Source organism: Olea europaea, chromosome 17 (genome assembly GCF_002742605.1).
Source record: "Olea europaea var. sylvestris chromosome 17, O_europaea_v1, whole genome shotgun sequence".
Taxonomy (NCBI): domain Eukaryota; kingdom Viridiplantae; phylum Streptophyta; class Magnoliopsida; order Lamiales; family Oleaceae; genus Olea; species Olea europaea.
This window is the reverse complement of record NC_036253.1, coordinates 4,940,564-4,960,475: the sequence shown is the minus strand read 5'-3', so window position 1 is coordinate 4,960,475 and position 19,912 is coordinate 4,940,564. Positions and strand designations below refer to the sequence as shown.

The 19,912-nt window shown below is 34.4% G+C and overlaps 2 protein-coding genes across 3 annotated transcripts; one reads left to right on the top strand and one right to left on the bottom strand.

Moving 5' to 3' along the window:
* The first annotated feature begins 6,782 nt into the window (after positions 1-6,782).
* On the top strand, positions 6,783-8,235 carry LOC111365550. The gene is made up of 2 exons (XM_022986107.1): positions 6,783-6,830; positions 7,897-8,235. Exons 1-2 carry the CDS (start codon positions 6,783-6,785, stop codon positions 8,233-8,235), a joined length of 387 nt encoding a protein of 128 aa, XP_022841875.1.
* Positions 8,236-14,577: 6,342 nt separating this feature from the next.
* Positions 14,578-18,930, bottom strand: LOC111366133 (profilin-2-like). Of its 2 annotated transcripts, none has more exons than XM_022986814.1 (4): positions 18,720-18,930; positions 15,370-15,507; positions 14,906-15,048; positions 14,578-14,787 (listed from the first exon to the last, which is right to left on the bottom strand). In XM_022986814.1, exons 1-3 carry the CDS (start codon positions 18,840-18,842, stop codon positions 14,914-14,916), a joined length of 396 nt encoding a protein of 131 aa, XP_022842582.1. In that variant the 5' UTR covers positions 18,843-18,930; the 3' UTR covers positions 14,578-14,787; positions 14,906-14,913. The 2 variants fall into 2 exon arrangements, with proteins under 2 accessions (XP_022842582.1, XP_022842581.1); XM_022986813.1 differs by lacking the exon at positions 18,720-18,930 and adding an exon at positions 16,326-16,551.
* Positions 18,931-19,912: the final 982 nt, after the last annotated feature.

Sequence of the window (19,912 nt, the reverse complement as noted above, 5' to 3'; positions counted from 1 at the left end):
TCGAAAAATCTCATGTTCTTTACTGTTTTTCGTTCAGATCTACTTTATACTTGATCTTTTAGCGTTGAGCTTTTTCTGGTTTTGTAATGTTCCTAAACCTACAGTCGGAATAACTGATAGTGGAACGATTTGTTTGAGTTCCATCTATTAGGCCTATGCATGTTATGTTTAAAGTTGTTGTCAATACTATCAAACTTGGAATGTTGAGATGAGTTTATAAGTTCTCTCTTCATGTTATAACTTCATTTTGGCATTATGACTTGCACCGCTAAACCATTTCAACTTATGCAATAGGTATCTATAAAGGCAGCACTGTTGGAGTGTGCTATGGAAGAAATGATGATCTACTGACCTCAGATAAAGTTGTACAACTTATCCAACTTCACAACATTAAAAATGTGAGAATATATGAGTCCAACATCCAAGTTCTCAAACCATTTGCTAATACTGGAATCGAGCTCATGATTGGGATCTCCAATTTAGACTTGTTACCATTTGCTCAATTCCAATACCATTTGCTCAATTCCAATCAAATGCCGATACATGGCTGAAAAATAGCATTCTCCCTTACTATCGAGCCACCAAAATCACGTATACTACTGTTGGTGCTGGAGTTATTGAAGCCCCCAACAATTTCTCAGCATTAGTAGTTCCTGCTATGCAAAACATTTTCACAGCTATAAGAAAAGCCGACCTTCATAGGAAGATCAAAGTCTCGAGTACCCATTCTTCGGGTGTTTTGTCCTAATCATTCCCACCTTCTGCAGGGGCTTTTAACAGTAGCCATGCTTTCTTTCTAAAACCCATGCTAGAGTTTCTGGCAGAGAATCAGTCACCTTTTATGGTAGACATATACCCTTACTATGCCTATAGGGATTTCTCAAGCAATGTGTCCTTAGACTATGCTCTATTCGAGTCATCTTCTGAAGTTATTGATCCAAACACTGGTTTGCTTTATACAAATATGTTTGATGCGCAAATTGATGCAATTTATCTTGCCTTAATGGCTTTGAATTTTCGAACAATTAAAATTATGGTAACTGAGACAGGATGGCCTTCTAAAGGATCCCCCAAGGAGACCGCTACTAGTCCAGATAATGCACAAACTTACAACACTAATTTGCTCCATCATGTCATAAACGATACCGGCACTCCTACTAAGCCAGGGGAGGAAATAGATGTCTATAACTTTTCATTGTTCAATGAGAACAGGAAACTAGGTTTAGAATCTGAGGGGAACTGGGGCTTGTTTTTCCCTGACTAGACGAGTGTTTATGACCTTGACTTCATAGGAAGAGGTTCTTTGGACACAATTACAAATTCTAACATCACCAGTTCCAATGGAACATGGTGCATTGCCTCATCCACTGCTTCTGAAGATGATATTAAAAAGGGCCTCGATTGGGCTTGCGGTTCTGGAAATGTGGACTGCTCAGCTATTCAGTTGAGCCAGCCTTGTTTTGAGCCCGATAGCCTGGCATCTCATGCATCCTTTGCATTCAACAGTTACTATCAGCAAAATGGAGCTACTGAGATATCAGGCCCGGTTCTGGACCAAGGCCAACTAGGCAGCTGCCTAGGGCCTCATAAAAAAATAAATTTTGGCCCAAAACCCAACCGAAGACCCATCCGAAACCTGCCCAATTACTCAAAATAACCTACTTTACCAACTAGAAGAGATGGTTTAGGGCAGATACGCGGAACGACAGCAAGATCACAAGTAAGTGTTCACAACTGAAGTAGACTAGTAGAAGAAATTACAAATAATTGGTGGGAGCAAGGACTTTCCAATGGCCAGCTGCATTTGCTTCCTTCTCTCTCTCTTTCTTTCCATCAACTTGAGCCTCCCAAACAAGCAACTCATGGTAAGAAATTGAAAAACTGAGAAGAAAATGAAAGAAAAATAGGTAAAATCTTTATGAAAACTTTCTTTCTGGTTTCTTATTTGATTTTATGTTTCTGACTACTCATATTTATTATGTGACATAAAGAAATTAATTTATAATGGTAAATACCCGAATAATTTTCATTGATTTCTGAATGTTATGTTAATCTGGTGTTACAAAATGCAGGGTTTTTGCATTACATTGTTGTATTTTATATTTTTTTTTTTATTTTTATTGTCTTTTCATTGAACTATTTATACATTATTCTAACATCACCAGTTCCAATGGAACATGGTGCATTGCCTCATCCACTGCTTCTGAAGATGATATTAAAAAGGGCCTCGATTGGGCTTGCGGTTCTGGAAATGTGGACTGCTCAGCTATTCAGTTGAGCCAGCCTTGTTTTGAGCCCGATAGCCTGGCATCTCATGCATCCTTTGCATTCAACAGTTACTATCAGCAAAATGGAGCTACTGAGATATCAGGCCCGGTTCTGGACCAAGGCCAACTAGGCAGCTGCCTAGGGCCTCATAAAAAAATAAATTTTGGCCCAAAACCCAACCGAAGACCCATCCGAAACCTGCCCAATTACTCAAAATAACCTACTTTACCAACTAGAAGAGATGGTTTAGGGCAGATACGCGGAACGACAGCAAGATCACAAGTAAGTGTTCACAACTGAAGTAGACTAGTAGAAGAAATTACAAATAATTGGTGGGAGCAAGGACTTTCCAATGGCCAGCTGCATTTGCTTCCTTCTCTCTCTCTTTCTTTCCATCAACTTGAGCCTCCCAAACAAGCAACTCATGGTAAGAAATTGAAAAACTGAGAAGAAAATGAAAGAAAAATAGGTAAAATCTTTATGAAAACTTTCTTTCTGGTTTCTTATTTGATTTTATGTTTCTGACTACTCGTATTTATTATGTGACATAAAGAAATTAATTTATAATGGTAAATACTCGAATAATTTTCATTGATTTCTGAATGTTATGTTAATCTGGTGTTACAAAATGCAGGATTTTTGCATTACATTGTTGTATTTTATATATATTTTTTATTGTCTTTTCATTGAACTATTTATACATTCTGACTACTCGTATTTATTATGTGACATAAAGAAATTAATTTATAATGGTAAATACTCGAATAATTTTCATTGATTTCTGAATGTTATGTTAATCTGGTGTTACAAAATGCAGGATTTTTGCATTACATTGTTGTATTTTATATATATATATATATATATATTTTATTGTCTTTTCATTGAACTATTTATACATTGTTGTATTGCATTACATTGTTGTATTTTATATATATATTTTTTTTATTGTCTTTTCATTGAACTATTTATACATTCTGACTACTCGTATTTATTATGTGACATAAAGAAATTAATTTATAATGGTAAATACTCGAATAATTTTCATTGATTTCTGAATGTTATGTTTATAATGGGTGATTGAATAGAACTTCAAGAATATTGAAATCATTTTGAACAAAATCCAGAAAGGAACTTCAAATTTTGGGTACATGATAACAAGGAGTAGCTGTAGAAATATATGTGACCTAAATTCATTATGAGGACTAGTGAATTATTTGAGGAAGGAGAAGTAACTTTTTGAAAAAATGCTCTGATTGTACGAGGCCCGGTGTTATAGCTATTTTTTATGCATTACTAGTTGGTCTTATTGAAATTTTGAGAACGTTGTAACTTGAAATACTGGAAAATGAGTGAAAAAGGAAATTCATAGTTGATTTAGAGCATGGATTTGTGTTGGTTTACTTGGATTTGATTTTGTTTACAAAATCGAGGTATAAGAAAAATTGATGAAGAACCATTATGAATCTCCACACTATTCATATATTAAATCCAAAAAGTAGTAATTACATAGTCATTAACTGCTTGTCAAATATCCAACATCATGGAATTGGCTGTTTCTAATTCATTATCATGTAATGTGGTAAGGTTATTGTTCAATGTCCAGGACTAAATCACTGTACAGAAGCTCTTCTTGAACAAGAATATTTACGGCTATATATATAAGTTTGAATATTTCTACTTTTGTAAAAATTACATTCAAGGCCTCATAATAATTAATTGCCTAGGGCCTCAAAATTCTCAGGGCCAGCCTTGTGAGATATCTTGCAGTTTTGGAGGAGCAAGGGTCAGAACAAACCAAAATCCAAGTATGTTTTCAAATATCTAACTTCTGATAATGCAATATGTGCTGGCATTGTTTCTCTGCATACAGCTTAATTTCTGTGGAAAACATGTGAAAACTAAATTGTACATATGCATATGCGTTCATTGACATATTTCGACATCTTGTAGAACACATGACATGAGAAAGTAACTTAAACCTACTTGTTCTGCTGCAGACTATGACAACTGTTTATATATGACACAGGGGTAAGTTAATTTTTCAATTAACCATTTCATTTAAAATTTACATACTAGAGTTATACTTGTCCCTAGTTGATCTTTACTTCGACTTGCTTCACAAATTCTACAGGAGCAACGTAACTGCTGCAATCAACGCAACAGCAAGTCCTTCAAAATCTTCATCATCCGTAGAAAAAGTTTCCACATGGATTCCAGGCTGTCTGCTGATGGCTATCCTTCCATTTCTCTAAATCCTTGACTACTTTCGCCTCAGACAGATTTGGCCTTCGGAAGTAAATAATTCTTGCAGATAGGGGCAGAGTCCCTCTTGATAAATAAGACAGGAAGCTTCATCTGGGAATATGTGTTTTGAAGTTGCATGTTGAGATTGTATAGTAATTAGCCCTCCTAAATTTTGAAAATCAATTCCCCCTACCCCCTAAGCAAAAAGGACCGAGAGAAAGAAGAAGATTAATGTGAAAATTTCTTTTCTTGGGAAGAGAGCAGTTAAAAAACCAAATTATTAAGGCTTTTTATTGTAGTTGCATACTGAATGCTCAAGTTTGAGTAATTACGAAGCTTTCTGTTTATAATACTTCTAGCTAACTAGTTGAAACCCAAAATCACGCCAAATTTGTTATTTTCAACTACAATCTTTCTTGGGGTGTCATGTCGATTCCATTTAGATTTATTCTCCTTGTACATTGTGTTAGTTTGATGCTCATTCTTCGAGTAATGTTCTGTAAAATCACATTATGAATTTACGTTCGTTTATTTGCGTGTTATAATTTGAATTGATTATCTAAGGTTCCATAATCATATAGGATGTCACAAATTGTATACTCGATGGATCGGGTATAGTAAGACACAATTTGTAATGTGATCAAAATTATGTCGTTCACAATCGGTTCATAAAGTTGGACGCTTTATGTTGATAAGATTGTATTGTTCCTATTAAGATTTGTCTAAATCTTGAAATATGAACAATAATGTGTTTCGATGCACATTGAACGGGATCACGTAGATAACTCATTTGTGACCGTTTGAAATGAGACTCTACTTGATTATCAAACAGGTCACCTAAATCCTGAGTGAGTAACGTACCTTTGATTGCTAGTTCAAATTCTTTGAGATACCAATGAGTGAAATCTTAAATAGATGATTGATCTCGATGCTTTGGGAATCGGGCCGAAACAATTAGAGATCATATACTTACAATATTGGAATCCATTAATCATTGAGATGAGACGATCGTCACTCTAAGGTATTTCCATAGACAAATTGAATCTAAGCTCATTAGGTCGACGATGAGATCGTTGGACTTTACATTGTAATTTGATCACAACGAATTTGCCGTATGAAAATGGGACTTAGAGGGTAATACATGTTGAAGGGCAAAACGGTCATTTTGCCAATTTCAATATATTGGCGGTCAAATGAGAGTTGACTTGTGGAACGATAATTAGATGATATTATTATTGAATCATAATTTGCTTCTATAACTATCACTCGACTCGAGAGTGCAATCTCGATTTTTTGGTAAAATAAATCGGGATTAATAGATGTATCTCAATTGGTCAAGAGTTGACCCAATTGAAAACATCTATTGGAGCTTAGGTCATATGAATCCAATTAGGTTCCTCTCTTGATTCTAATAAAAGATGTGTGACTTAGTTGGTCTATTACAATAAAGTCTAAGGAAATTTGAACAATTTTCAAACCCTAATAGGTCATTATAAATATGCACTTCATTAGCATATTTTGAATAAGAATTAGGGTTAGCCACTTTTCACATTCCCCAAAAAAGAAATTACACCTAATGAAGAAAAAGGGAGAAGGTCTAAGAGAGGAAGCAATTGGCTAAGCCATTAATAACTCCTTCAAAAAAAAAAAAAAAAAAAAGTTATCATCTCCCCTTTCTATATGTGAGGAGTTTATAATTCAATGATCTCAATGTCAATTAAATCCTTATTTACATGATTTTAATCTTCAAAGGAAAATTAATTTCCTATTGTGATGATTAAAATTTATTAACCAACAAATGGTATTAGAGCCAAGGTTATTGTATGCCTTGAGTAGGATTAATTTTTTTTAAAATCCTAGTGTAATATGCATTTTAGTTGAGTGGTGTTAGGTTATTTGATTTTGACATGTTTATGGTTTAAATATGTTTAAAGTTATTGTTGATACACTCATAATCACTTTTGGCCCTAGAATTTCTTTTTACTTCCTATTGTAATTCATTTATTATAGCTATTCTCTAGAAATATTGTAAGCCGTAAGGCATTAAGTTTTTTGTATTTTTTCTTCATTTTCATACTTGTATTTTGAGGAAGTAATGTAAACTTGCTGTAATTTCAATGGAGAAGAAGGAAGGACAAAATGCAAGAAATAAAATCAAGAAACACCTAGAGGCAGAGGCGGCGGTGGTGGCCGTCGTGATCTGAGCTATGGCAGCCGCCGCGACCATACATTGGTCGCGGCAGCCGCCATGGTTGCCGGTCACAACAGCCATGGCTGCTGCAATGGCCCCTCTTTTTTTTGGGTCACCGGAGTTGTGTGTACTTTGGTGTTGTGTGTGTTTTCTTGCTAGAGTTTGAAAATTAGGGTAATTTGGATTTTTTGGGCCTCTCTTTAATATTTGGGCCAATGTTATTAGATAATGGCCTTGTTGATTTTAAATTTTGGGTCTAAAAATTAAATTAACCCTATTTTCATGTTACATGAGGTGGATTACAAAGAAGATTGAAGAATTAAGTTGGGATGTAGCCCAATGTAATTCTTTTTATCCATGTTGTAATTTAAATTCTTAGGATAGGCCATTAGTTATTATTATTCATTCAATTATCGTTTTTACAACTTTATGGATGGATGAATGTTCAATTATTATCACATATCATGAAGATTAAATGAAACACCACCCGGTACACTAAAATCATATGCATTTACATTTAAATATTTTTTTATCACTCTAAATTAATTAGAGGTGGTTGAAAAATATTTTATAATTAGCGTCATTATAATTGTTTATATTTGACAGACTAATTAAGTGAAAATCCAACGGTACAAAATAATAAGTGGGAGAGGGTTTATAGGCATGTATAAACCTACAGCCTCCTCCGTCATCCAATTTGTTATTAAAATACGTATGTTTAGTATCGAATTATATCGATCTCCCTATAGAAAAACTACGTTATTTTAGATTAACTGAAATTGAATCTAGTAATAGAATTTCTTTAAAAATGAAATAATGGGATGATCATTCTATAGACGACATCTTATATATTTCGGATATTTTAAAATTATTGACAGAGGTTATTACACTTATATATGAATATTTTTGGGGGACTTCCTATAGAAGATTTGAACAAAATTATTCACATGCCAAATAATAATAAATCCTCTTTTTCTTGTGGCATGAGATGCCTAGCTCAATAAAATAAGTGGAGGGTCCCAACCTTGCCAACAACTACATTGACCTCCTATAGAGGGCGTGTTAAAAGTTGTAAGGATTTAAGGTTTTTTTATTACAAATTTAGTTTTGGGTCTATATTTGCATATTCATATACATGCATCATAAAAATATTATTGCTCATTTTATTAATACGTGAATCGTTAATTTTACAGAAAATGTCGCTTAATCCATTATCAGTAATACTTAACAAAAATCAACTTGTGGGAGAAAACTATGTTAACTGGAAAAAGAATCTTAATATTGTTCTTACCGCTGAAAAACACAAAATTGTGCTGGATGAAGTTTGTCCCGAAACCCCTAAAGATGACTCCAAGGAATTTCAAAAGGCTGCATATGAAAAGTGGCATCATTCTGATGAGATGGCCCATTGTTACATTTTGACATCCATGTCAAATGTATTACAATGGAAACATCAAAATATGCAAATTGCTTTTAACATAATGAAAAGCCTTCAAGAAATGTTTGGACATCAAAGCCAACAAGTTAGGTAAGCCTCCATTAGGGCAATCATGAACACACGCATGAAACCGGGTGCATTTGTAAGGGACCATATATTAACCATGATTGGTCACTTTAATGCTGCAGAGGTTTTAGGAGCTGACATTGATTCCGAGACGCAAATTGACATGGTCTTTGAAACTCTTCCTGAGATGTTCTCACAATATATAGTTGATTATAATCTACACAAGATGAACATGTCTCTGACAGAATTAATGAAAGAGCTACAAAATGCTGAATTTGTTCCAAAAGCTAGGACTGGAAGTGCTTTAACTATTACAGCCGGACCCTCTCATCCTAAACCTTCTAGTGGCAAAGGAGGAAAGAAGAGGAAGAGGCCAAACAAAAAGCCAGATAGCAAGTCAAAGGGGAAAAAACTACTGCCGATGGGAAACCAAAGGGAAAGTGTTTTATTTGTGGACAAAAGGGTCACTGGAAGAAGAACTGCCCAGATTACCTAGCTAAGATAAAGGCAATAATGCCCTATTCATTGAGTCATACTTAGTGGTTGATTCTACTAATACCTGGATTGGAGATTCTGGAGCCACTAATCATGTTTGCAATTCTTTGTAGGGGTTCCAGGAAACCAAGCATCTCAGTGAAGGGGAGTACACTCTTAGGGTTGGCACAGGAGCAGTGGTATCTACCAAAGCTGTTGGCACTTTTACTTTATGTTTTGAGAATCGTAAGTATTTGAAAATGATTGTTATTATGTTCCCGAACTTACACGGAACTTGGTTTCCGTTGCACTTTTAAATCATGTTAGTTATTCGGTACTTTTTACCCGTTCTACGGTGGTTATTAAATTGAATAATTCTGTTATATGTTCGGGTCATATGGTTAATAAACTTTATGTCTTAAGTCCTTTGATTGGCTCTATACATAACACTACTACTGCTAAGAAAAGAAAGAGATCGTCTAGTACTAATGAAACTCTCTTATGGCATCTTAGATTGGGTCACATCAATCTAAATAGGATTCAAAGATTGGTAAATGATGATCCTTTAAATGAGTTAGAGGTGGAATCTATACCAACTTGTGAATCTTATATAGAAGGAAAGATGATCAAGAGGCCCTTTAAGGCTAAGGAACTAAGGGCTAAAGAGGTTTTGGAATTAGTACATTCCGATGTTTGTGGACCTATTAGTACTCGGGCTAAACAAGGATACGAGTACTTCATCACCTTCACAGATGATTACTCTAGATTTGGATACAAATACCTTATATCTCACAAATCCGAAGCTTTGGAGAAATTCAAGGAGTTTCGGACAGAAGTTGAGAAACAATTAGGTAAGAGTATCAAGGCCCTTCGATCTGATCGAGGTGTCGAGTATCTATCCCCAAGAGTTTAAGTTCTATTTACCGAATAATGGGATATTATCCCAATTGACCATTATCCCAATTGAGCGCACCAAGAACTCCCCAACAGAATGGTGTCTCGGAAAGAAGAAATTGAACTCTTTTAGATATGGTAAGATCAATGATGAGTTATTCCTCATTGCCTATATCCTTTTGGGGATATGCACTACAAACAGCCATTTATATCTTGAATTTGGTACCATCTAAGTCAGTTCCCAAGACACCTCTTGAATTGTGGAATGGGCGCAAGCCCATTTTATACCATATTCGGATATGGGGATGTCCAGCACGTGCTAAAGGGAAAGGCAGATAAGATGGAATCAAGATCAGATGTTTGTTTCTTTGTAGGATATCCAAAGGGAACGAGAGGTTACTACTTCTATAATCCTCTTGATAAGAAGGTATTTGTTAGCACAAATGCAACCTTCAACCTTCTTAGAGGATAAGTATATAGAAGAATACAAGTCTACTACTAAGATTCTATTGGAAGAGATGTTAGAACATGGTTCAAACAACTCAGTTCCAGATTTCCGCATAGAATCTAATAGTGATGACTTGGAACCTCCTACTGAACCAATGGTTGCTGATGAACCAAGTGAGCAAGTGACGCCCACAAGGCCTCATAGGCAAATAGAACCAAAGATAGTAGAAAATGAGGCATCTATTGTTGTATCTCCACATGTTCCTACAAATGGGTATAATGAGGATGTTGTTCCTAACCAAGGACAAGATCAAACAATGGGAAGAGAGGAAGGACATTTGGTCAGACTAGACAATCAGGCACCTTCAACTATTACTCGTAGTGGGAGGGTTGTGAGACCACCTTCTAGGTACTTGCTCTATGAAGAATCCTATCAGGCGATCTCTGCTGAGTAAGAAGAAAATTCCACTTCGTTTAAGGAAGCAATGGAGGATGTAGACTTTGAATCATGGAAATTAGCCATGAACTCAGAAATGGAATCCATGTATTCCAACAAGGTTTAGGATCTTGTAAATGCATCTAATGAGGTAAAGCCTATAGGATGCAAGTGGGTCTATAAAAGGAAAAGAGGTATAGATGGGAAGGTTGAAACCTTCAAAGCAAGGCTAGTGGCCAAGGGTTTTACCCAAAGAGAAGGCATCGACTATGAAGAAACATTCTCACCGGTTGCCATGCTTAAATCTACTCGAGTCCTTTTATCCATTGCCGCTCTTATGATTATAAAGTTTGACAAATTGATGTCAAGACAGCATTTTTAAATGCACGTCTTGAGAAGACCATTTACATGATGCAACCTGAAGGGTTTGTGAAAGAAGACCATGAAAGGAAAGTTTGCAAGTTGTAGAGGTCCATTTATGGACTCAAGCAAACGTCCAGATCTTGGAATGTAAGATTTGATCAAACCATCAAGACCTATGGTTTTGAGCAAAATCTGAATAAACCTTGTGTGTACAAACGAATACAAGGGAAGAAAGTAGTTTTTCTTATTCTTTATGTAGATGACATTCTACTCATTGAAAATGATATAGGAACATTGTCATCTGTAAAGAAATGGTTGTCACAGCAGTTTGATATGAAGGACTTGGGAGAAACTAGTTATGTTTTGGGAATCCGTATCTTGCGAGATAGGAAAAACAGAAAGATTGCATTATCTCAAACTTCATATATTGACAAAATATTGTCCAGATTTGCAATGCAAAATTCCAAAAAGGGACAACTTCCTTTTAGACATGGAATTCATTTATCTAAAGAGCACTGTCCCAAGAATGCAACGGAGATAGATTACATGAGAAAGGTTTCTTATGCTTCGACTATGGGAAGCCTCATGTATGCTATACTTTGCACTAGACCGGATATTCGTTATGCTGTGGGTATTGTTAGTCGTTATCAGTCCAATCCAGGACCAGAACATTGGGTAGCGGTAAAGTATATACTCAAGTATCTTCGGAGAACGAGAGATTATATGCTTGACTACTCAAAACATGATCTAAATCCTATTGGATATACTGATTCCGATTTTCAATCTGATCATGACCCTAGGAAGTCTACAGCGGGATCAGTATTTACACGGGAGGTAGAGCTGTGGTATGGAGAAGTATCAAGTAATCTTGTATTGTTGATTCCACTATGGAGGCAGAATATGTAGCGGCTTGTGAAGCTACTAAAGAAGCTATATGGTTCAAGAAGTTTCTTTTGGACTTTGACGTGGTACCTTTGGCAATGGGGCACATAACGCTTTATTGCGATAATAGTGGGACGGTTGCCAATGCTAAAGAACCGAGGAGTCATCAGCGTGGAAAACACATTGAGAGAAAATATCACCTTGTTAGAGAAATTGTTCATCGAGGAGACGTGACGGTTAGTAAAATTGCATCAGCAGATAATCTTGCGGATCCGTTCACTAAGACCTTACTAGCTAAGGCTTTTGATGGATATCTTATAGGATGGGTATTCTTGATATGTCACACATACTCTAAGAATGGCAAGTGGGAGATTGTTAGTTTGATACCCATTCTTCGAGTAATGTTCTGTAAAATCACATTATGAATTTACGTTCGTTTATTTACGTGTTATAATTTGAAATGATTGTCTAAGATTCCATGATCATAAAGGATGTCACAAATTGTATACTCAATGGATCGGGTATAGTAAGACACAATTTGTGATGTGATCAAAATTATGTCGTTCACAATCGGCTCATAAAGTTGGACGCTTTATGTTGATAAGATTGTATTGTTCTTATTAAGATTTGTCTAGATCTTGAAATAAGAACAATAATGTGTTTCGATGCACATTGAACGGGACCGCGTAGATGACTCATTTGTGACCATTTGAAATGAGAATTTACTTGATTATCAAATAGGTCACCTAAATCCTGAGTGAGTAATGTACCTTTGATTGCTAGTTCAAGTTCTTTGAGGTATCAATGAGTGAAATCTTAAATAGAAGATTGATCTCGGTGCTTTGGGAATCGAGCCGAAACAATTAAAGATCATATACTTACAATATTGGAATCCATTAATCATTGAGATGAGACGATCGTCACTCTAAGGTATTTTTCTAGGCAAATTGAATCTGAGCTCAGTAGGTCGACGATAAGATCGTTGGACTTTACATTGTGATTTGATCACAACGAATTTGCCGTATGAAAAGGGACTTAGAGGGTAATACATGTTGAAGGGCAAAACGGTTATTTTGCCAATTTCAACATATGACAGTCAAATAGGGGTTGACTTGTGGAACGATAATTAGGGGATATTGTTATTGGATCATAATTTACTTCTATAACTATCACTCGACTCAAGAGTGCAATCTCGATTTTTTGGTAGAATAAGTCGGGATTAATAGATGTATCTCAATTGGTCAAAAGTTGATCCAATTGAAAACATCTATTGGAGCTTGGGTCATGTGAGTCCAATTAAGTCCCTCTCTTGGCTTCAATAAAAGGTGTGTGACTTAGTTAGTCTATTACAATAAAATCTAAGGAAATTTTTGCAATTTCCAAATCCTAATAGGTCATTATATATATGCACTTCATTGGCATATTTTGAATGAAAATTAAAGTTAGCCACTTTTCACATTCCCCAAAAAAAAGAATTACACTTGGTGCAGAACAAGGGAGAAAATCTAAGGGAGAAAGCAATTGGCTAGGCAATTAATAGCTAATTCATAAATAAAATAAAATAAGTTATAATCCCCCTTTTGTATATGTGAGGATTTTATAATCCAATGATCTTAAAGTCAATTAGATCCTTATTTACATGATTTTAATCTTCAAAGAAAAATTAATTTCCTATTGTGATGATTAAAATTTATTAACCAACACATTAGGGGTGCCATAAGGGTGTCCATAATGGACACCCGACACCCCCCTATTGGAGGGACATCAGTGGGGCCCCTCCCATTTATATTATTCACACTCTTTAGAACTAATTTAGCATTTTGTGATTATTTTTCGTCTAATAAAACAATTGAAACTGATGTTAGCAAAGGTTGCATCTCTTTCACACAAGGGCAACATGCTGAAAATTACATGGCAAGTCCATGAAATGCATCTTCCTTCCTTATATACCAACATGAAAGGGTTATAAATGCCTTTATCCCCCAGCCCGCAAATATTTTGTCAATAAAGACGTGAAATTCTTTTAACCAAGTCCTACTTCACCTAATCTTCTCTTCACGGGCAGACTGTAAGATCAGTTCCAGAAGGCCCATTTTGCATCAGTGTTGCAACTTTACCTGTAAGAGTGAAACCCTCGAAATCGAACTCGAGGAGAGCATCATGAAGGGAAAGTTAGGGGTAGGGAGCAAATTATCAGGGGAGTAAGAGAGCAAGAACAATTAGGTAACCAGAGAAATAATGGCCAAGAAATCATGAACAATTAGAGTTAAAGATAACTCTAGGACCGCTCTACCGAGACTCGAGTAGAAAACGGGATCGGGTGCCGTTAGAACGAGGTGAGCTAATAATCCCGAGCCTAGTCAAGAAACTGCAGTAGACCTATTTTGACTAATAGCTATTAGAAAGGATGTTAGTAATGTACTCAACACACCTCTATAAAGTTTGACTGGCAAATTTCTTCGGAGAGAAGTTTCTACCAAAGAAACGATGACGCCAATGACAAGGGATAAAAGTTCATTCCAGTAGCCAAAAAGAAATTTGTCTTTCATGATCCTGGTAACTTTCGGCTAAGCCCCTAATGTAAGAAAACAATATCACAATTCTTACATGAATCATGCCCATCCGGGTAGTTTTCCTTGCTTGCCCAAGGTTGAGCCCTAAAATTTGGCAATGGATCTAAAAGCTACGTAACTCTTGAATTCATCTAAAACCATAAAATCACAATTCGAACTTGATTCATTTTAGAATTTTTCCATACCATATGTGACTACCCCCTTGCAGCTCTTAGAGGAGGCTTCAGCCAAACATCCTAACAGAAGGCATGTGTAAATATACGGGGAAAAAACCACTATAAAGCTGATAATGAAAGCCATGTAATGCAAATCCAAATACCCATAATTAAAAACTCAAAAATACATAATTTATTCACAAGAAATCGTGATAACAATTTCCATAAACAGAAAATGCAAAGACAAATCTTGTTCAGTTCAGGAACAGATCACACTATTTATCGCTTCTCAAACACCAGACTATTTGTCATGAACAAGACCCCAAAGCAACATCAGATACTTGTATCAGGTTTCACTGCAAAAAACTCCAACAGCGTACAATTAACTCAAGGTGGTATGAATGGTTAAGTTCTCTCTTTTCACAAAAAAAATAAATAAATAAATAAAAATGGTGAAAGAAAAGTAGTACATACCAAAACAATCAAAGACCCTGATCAATAAGATAATCACCAATTTTTTCAACAACCATGTTGCACTGTCCTGGAGTCATTGGCTCATCATAGATGCCAATGATTAAGGCCATAGTGGTCTTTTTTACTGTAACTCCACCAGGTCCCTGAAGAGAGAAAGAAAAATAATCAAAAGAGGTTGTCCACGGGGTTAAATCGTATTTTCACAACAAACAAAAACACGGGCTTGCACGAACATGCATACATATATAAATAGAAGAAAAATGCCCTAGTTGATATGCGAAGGACCTGGGCCTTGTTTTCAATCCTTAGGAAGCAGTCTCAAAATTCAATTTCAACAAAACTCATTTGGTCAATCGAACGCTAAAGCCACATTTATCCACAGCTGAATTTACAAACTCCAGCAACTACTAGAAACATATTCACAAGTCATAAGTTGAAGCAGAAACAGAGACAAAAAAATATACCTTCTTCCCTCGGATGACAACCCCAGGCTCACCTTGAATTACCATGTATTTAATACCACCAAGATACAAACCAGTAGGAGCAAGTGAACCAGAATTTTCAAAATCATTCATGATAGCAGTGATTTCATCAGGCTTGAACTACACCCAGAATTAATCAGAAGAAAGAATGTTAGTACACCCATAAAACGTGGAGAAAACATATTTTTTTTCCAGAAGAAAATTAGTGCAATTTCATATCTATATGGTTTTATTGCATTATTGACTTCTCTCTACTTCCATCAACAAAATTACTACACTTACTAATTTCCACCCATCTTATGTTGAATATATTATGATCCACTACATCATAATGTTGGCTGCTATATCACACTTCCTTAACTGTTATCACTCATAAATAAAACTGATATGAAACACTAATCAAAAAAGAGCTTCTACAGTCAAACTCAATACAATATCTTCATTTTCATGCCCCCAAACAGAAAGTAAGTATTTTAACATATTTGAAAGTTTAAAGGAATAAATATTACAAATTGGTAAGCAAGGCACAGAAATAAAGGCATTTCATTTGGATAAACATTTAAAAAAAAAAAGGCTGGATCAACGAGGTGAAACTCATTTTCATTAAATACATACAAATAACTGATTTAATTGGTATCCGAAATCAGACAAACCTAATTAAAATTAATCATTAACAATAAAAACGAAAAAATAAAATTAATCAAAAAGCTATATCAAAGATGAAAAGGCTCAATATAAAATATAAATCAAGGTAAAAAAATAAATTTAATAAAATACAAACAAATAATTGACGTAATGGATATCCAAAATCAGATCAGATCACGTCATCAGCATTCTTACAATCCTGACATATTAAATACTCAGAAGATCTAAAATTGAACTGAAAAACGAAAACCATTCGACAAATAAAACTGTAAAAAAAAAAAAAAAAAAAAGACCTGAGGGAAGGTAGTGCTCTGAGCCCAGACACTGCCATCATGACCGAGGATGGCGGCGGCGGCGAGGTGGTTACCTTCAATATCCGCCATCAAGTGATCATCTATGTATGATTGCCACGACATCTTCGATTTATTCGAATTTTTGATTCTTGTACGTACTTTTACGTGAGATTTGAGAATTGGAGTACGATTACTTTCTCAAAGAAAAGAAAAAGACGTGGTTCAGTTTCACGTCGGTCTTCTTGCAGCGACGCCAATCATAGGGAGTGGTGAGAGAGGAGAGTCTGATCTTAACCTAGGATTTAGAATAAAATTGGGATGAATTGAAATAGGATTGAATTATTTTATATTAATATTAATAATTAAATTAATACCTGAATTTTGAATAAAAAACTTTCCTACATGATTTTCGCGCATTCTGATCTTTAAATGTCTAAAATATTGTAATTTTCATTTACTTTATTTATAAAGTATTTTATAACACGTTCAACTTTGACTAATTTTAATCAAAATTGACTGGAATTCTTGTTACAACTCCAGCTTTTTGTTTTTCCATTTTTTCATTTTTTTGTTTTTGGTTTTTTTTGTTTTTGGTTTTTTGTTTTTTTTTTTGTTTTTTGGGGTCAACTTCAACCACGAATTTTTTTCATGAAAGTGATATTTTTTTCACAAAAAATCTAAGTTTATCGATGATGTCAATGGATGAACTTTACCCATAAAAAGATATTTTATTACGAACATTCATACACAAACTATTCTTTTGAAAAAAGCTGGATTTACAATAAAGAAAACTTTATTTTCCCCCAAGCCTCTAAATTTTTGTTGCGATTTCTGTATATGACTTTTCCCTTCTATGTTATTAAATGGAGACAAGGAACTTGACCACGATTTTTCTCCATCATGCCCTCGTTTAATAGCAATTTTTCACCCCAAAAAATTAATTTTTTAATCGTTATTTCACTATTCTGCGATTATTTTTTACTTCTTCACTCACAAATAAAATTTATTTTTCATTTCTTCACTCACATGTGGGATTCGCTTTTCTTTTTACGGTCAAAAAATCATTTCTCATAATCACTACCAAACAAGCCTCATATTATATCATAAATCTCTAAGGAGGCTATATTGATAGAAAACTAAAGGAGCGTATTTAAGCAAAATTCTTATGTGTGCACGAGTTTCAAATAATTGCGATATTGAAATCAATAAATACAATCAAGTGACAATCAATTTGACTTATTCACAATTCACATTCAAGAAATTGGTGCATAAGATTGAGTTGGGTCGATTCAAATAACTTCAATGGTCGACACAAGGAAAGTAGTCATACTCTTTTTCCAACGTATTAGTATCTTTCTTGGTGGTCTTTAGACTGGGCTCATTTTGGGTCACCATTAGCCCAACAGTGTCCAGTAATAGAAGGTTTGGGCCGTTTGGCAGAGATAAAACTTCTACTTTTGCAAAAGTTCCACTTTTAACACTCTGGCCCATGGACTGACTGACAAGTATAATCACAGTTTCAGCACCTGAAGAAAACAGCCATGTATCAATTTTTCTTTAAATTTTGGATTAAACTATTCGTACACCTTGTTTGACCCTTTAGTTGACAGATTGATGACATGAAAGTATTATAATGGTTGAATTAAATGTGCGAGATTGATAGATATTGTGAGATTGTGCCAAATTTAAATTTGATAATGTGGGATGTGAACCAGAATGTACATTTAGAAAGATTTTTTTTTGAAAGATTTTTTTTAATCTGTTTCAAGTTTTTTACTTGGATTAATTAAGCCTCTTTTTTAGCCACATTATTGTAAAAATGAGAATGAAAAATATAGTCATTATGAGCTCCATACAAGAGATAAAAAAATCAAATATGGTGACTTGATGTGATGTATAACTCTCCTTCTCAGTTTTTTCTCTTATTTTCAATCACACAATCTTTCATAAAATAATATTATACTCAAATAAAAAACTTTTCATTCTTTTTCAACCACACATTTTTTAAAAACACTATTCCATCGATTAAAATTTGGAAAGAATGGGAGCCAAACGAGGGCTACATGTCTTACCTCATTTTATTTACTAATTCAAATTTTAAATTTTCACATTTTTTATCCTATAAATACTGTATTTTAGTATGTTCAAGTAAAATGTCATAAACAACCACACTCCTACAATTAATTAGTTAACTAGCTTATATCTACTAAATGAAATATACCAAAGTTATCATCCGAAGAATAGTACTATTTACAGTAGCTCACTATCAGTCTTCCTACATGACATGTTTGTGACAGTTAATGATTTGATCTATGAGACAATAAAAAACTACCATATTAATGCATTTTAATACATGAATCAATTAAATATAAAAAAAAAAAAAAAAAAAAAGACCTGAGGGAAGGTAGTGCTCTGAGCCCAGACACTGCCATCATGACCGAGGATGGCGGCGGCGGCGAGGTGGTTACCTTCAATATCCGCCATCAAGTGATCATCTATGTATGATTGCCACGACATCTTCGATTTATTCGAATTTTTGATTCTTGTACGTACTTTTACGTGAGATTTGAGAATTGGAGTACGATTACTTTCTCAAAGAAAAGAAAAAGACGTGGTTCAGTTTCATTTATGCTGGCGCATCTCGATGTGGTTTAATGTCATTTTTGCCCCTCCAATAATTTCTACCCTATCCCCATCATTTATCTATAATCTATAATATATTAAAATATCACATCAAGAGACAATCATTTTTTAAACAATTTTAATCCCCTACAATTTAATTATTTTAATAATATCTTACTTTTTCATTTTTCGATAATAATAAATACTACATAATTATTGTCATTTATGAAATTTGTGTTATTAACTTTCAATTAATTAACATTCATATTAACCTAAATTCAATAAATTTCCACTTGATGAATCTTGAATTACAAGAATTATGTATTTAGAAATTTTAATAAGTATTTAAATTTATGTATTGACAATTAATTTTTATGTATTCTTTAATTCGTCAAAGACTCATTAAATCCTTCAACAAATTTGTACAAAAATATTACTTTTACATTAGGGAAAAATTCACAATTAAGGTATTAAGTATTGACAATTCAATTCTCATGTCTAAAGTTTAGAAAATGCAAAAATCAGGTTTTCATTTTTTAATTAAATATATTTTATTAATTGAAAATAATAAGATCACATTTATACAATTAATGGTCACGGGTTCATAATTATAAGTCACAAACTTATTTATTGGTCACGTATTATCAAATTAATTGATCACAGATTATTTTGATTTCACAAATAAAAAATTTTATAGGTCACAATTTATTTAATTGGTCACAAATGAAAAAATTATAGGTCACAGTTTATCGATTACATATTTTTGGATTTGTTGGTCAAAATTATCAAAATTTAAAGTCCCAAATAATCCAATAGTCAGTCACAGGGCAAATAGTTGATCACATTACATACTACCACCACCACCTTCGATGCCACCACCGCCACTTTCCACCATCCCCACCCCGTCACTGCCGCCGACACTACCACCACCGCCAGTTTCACTACCAACAATAACCACCCAATTC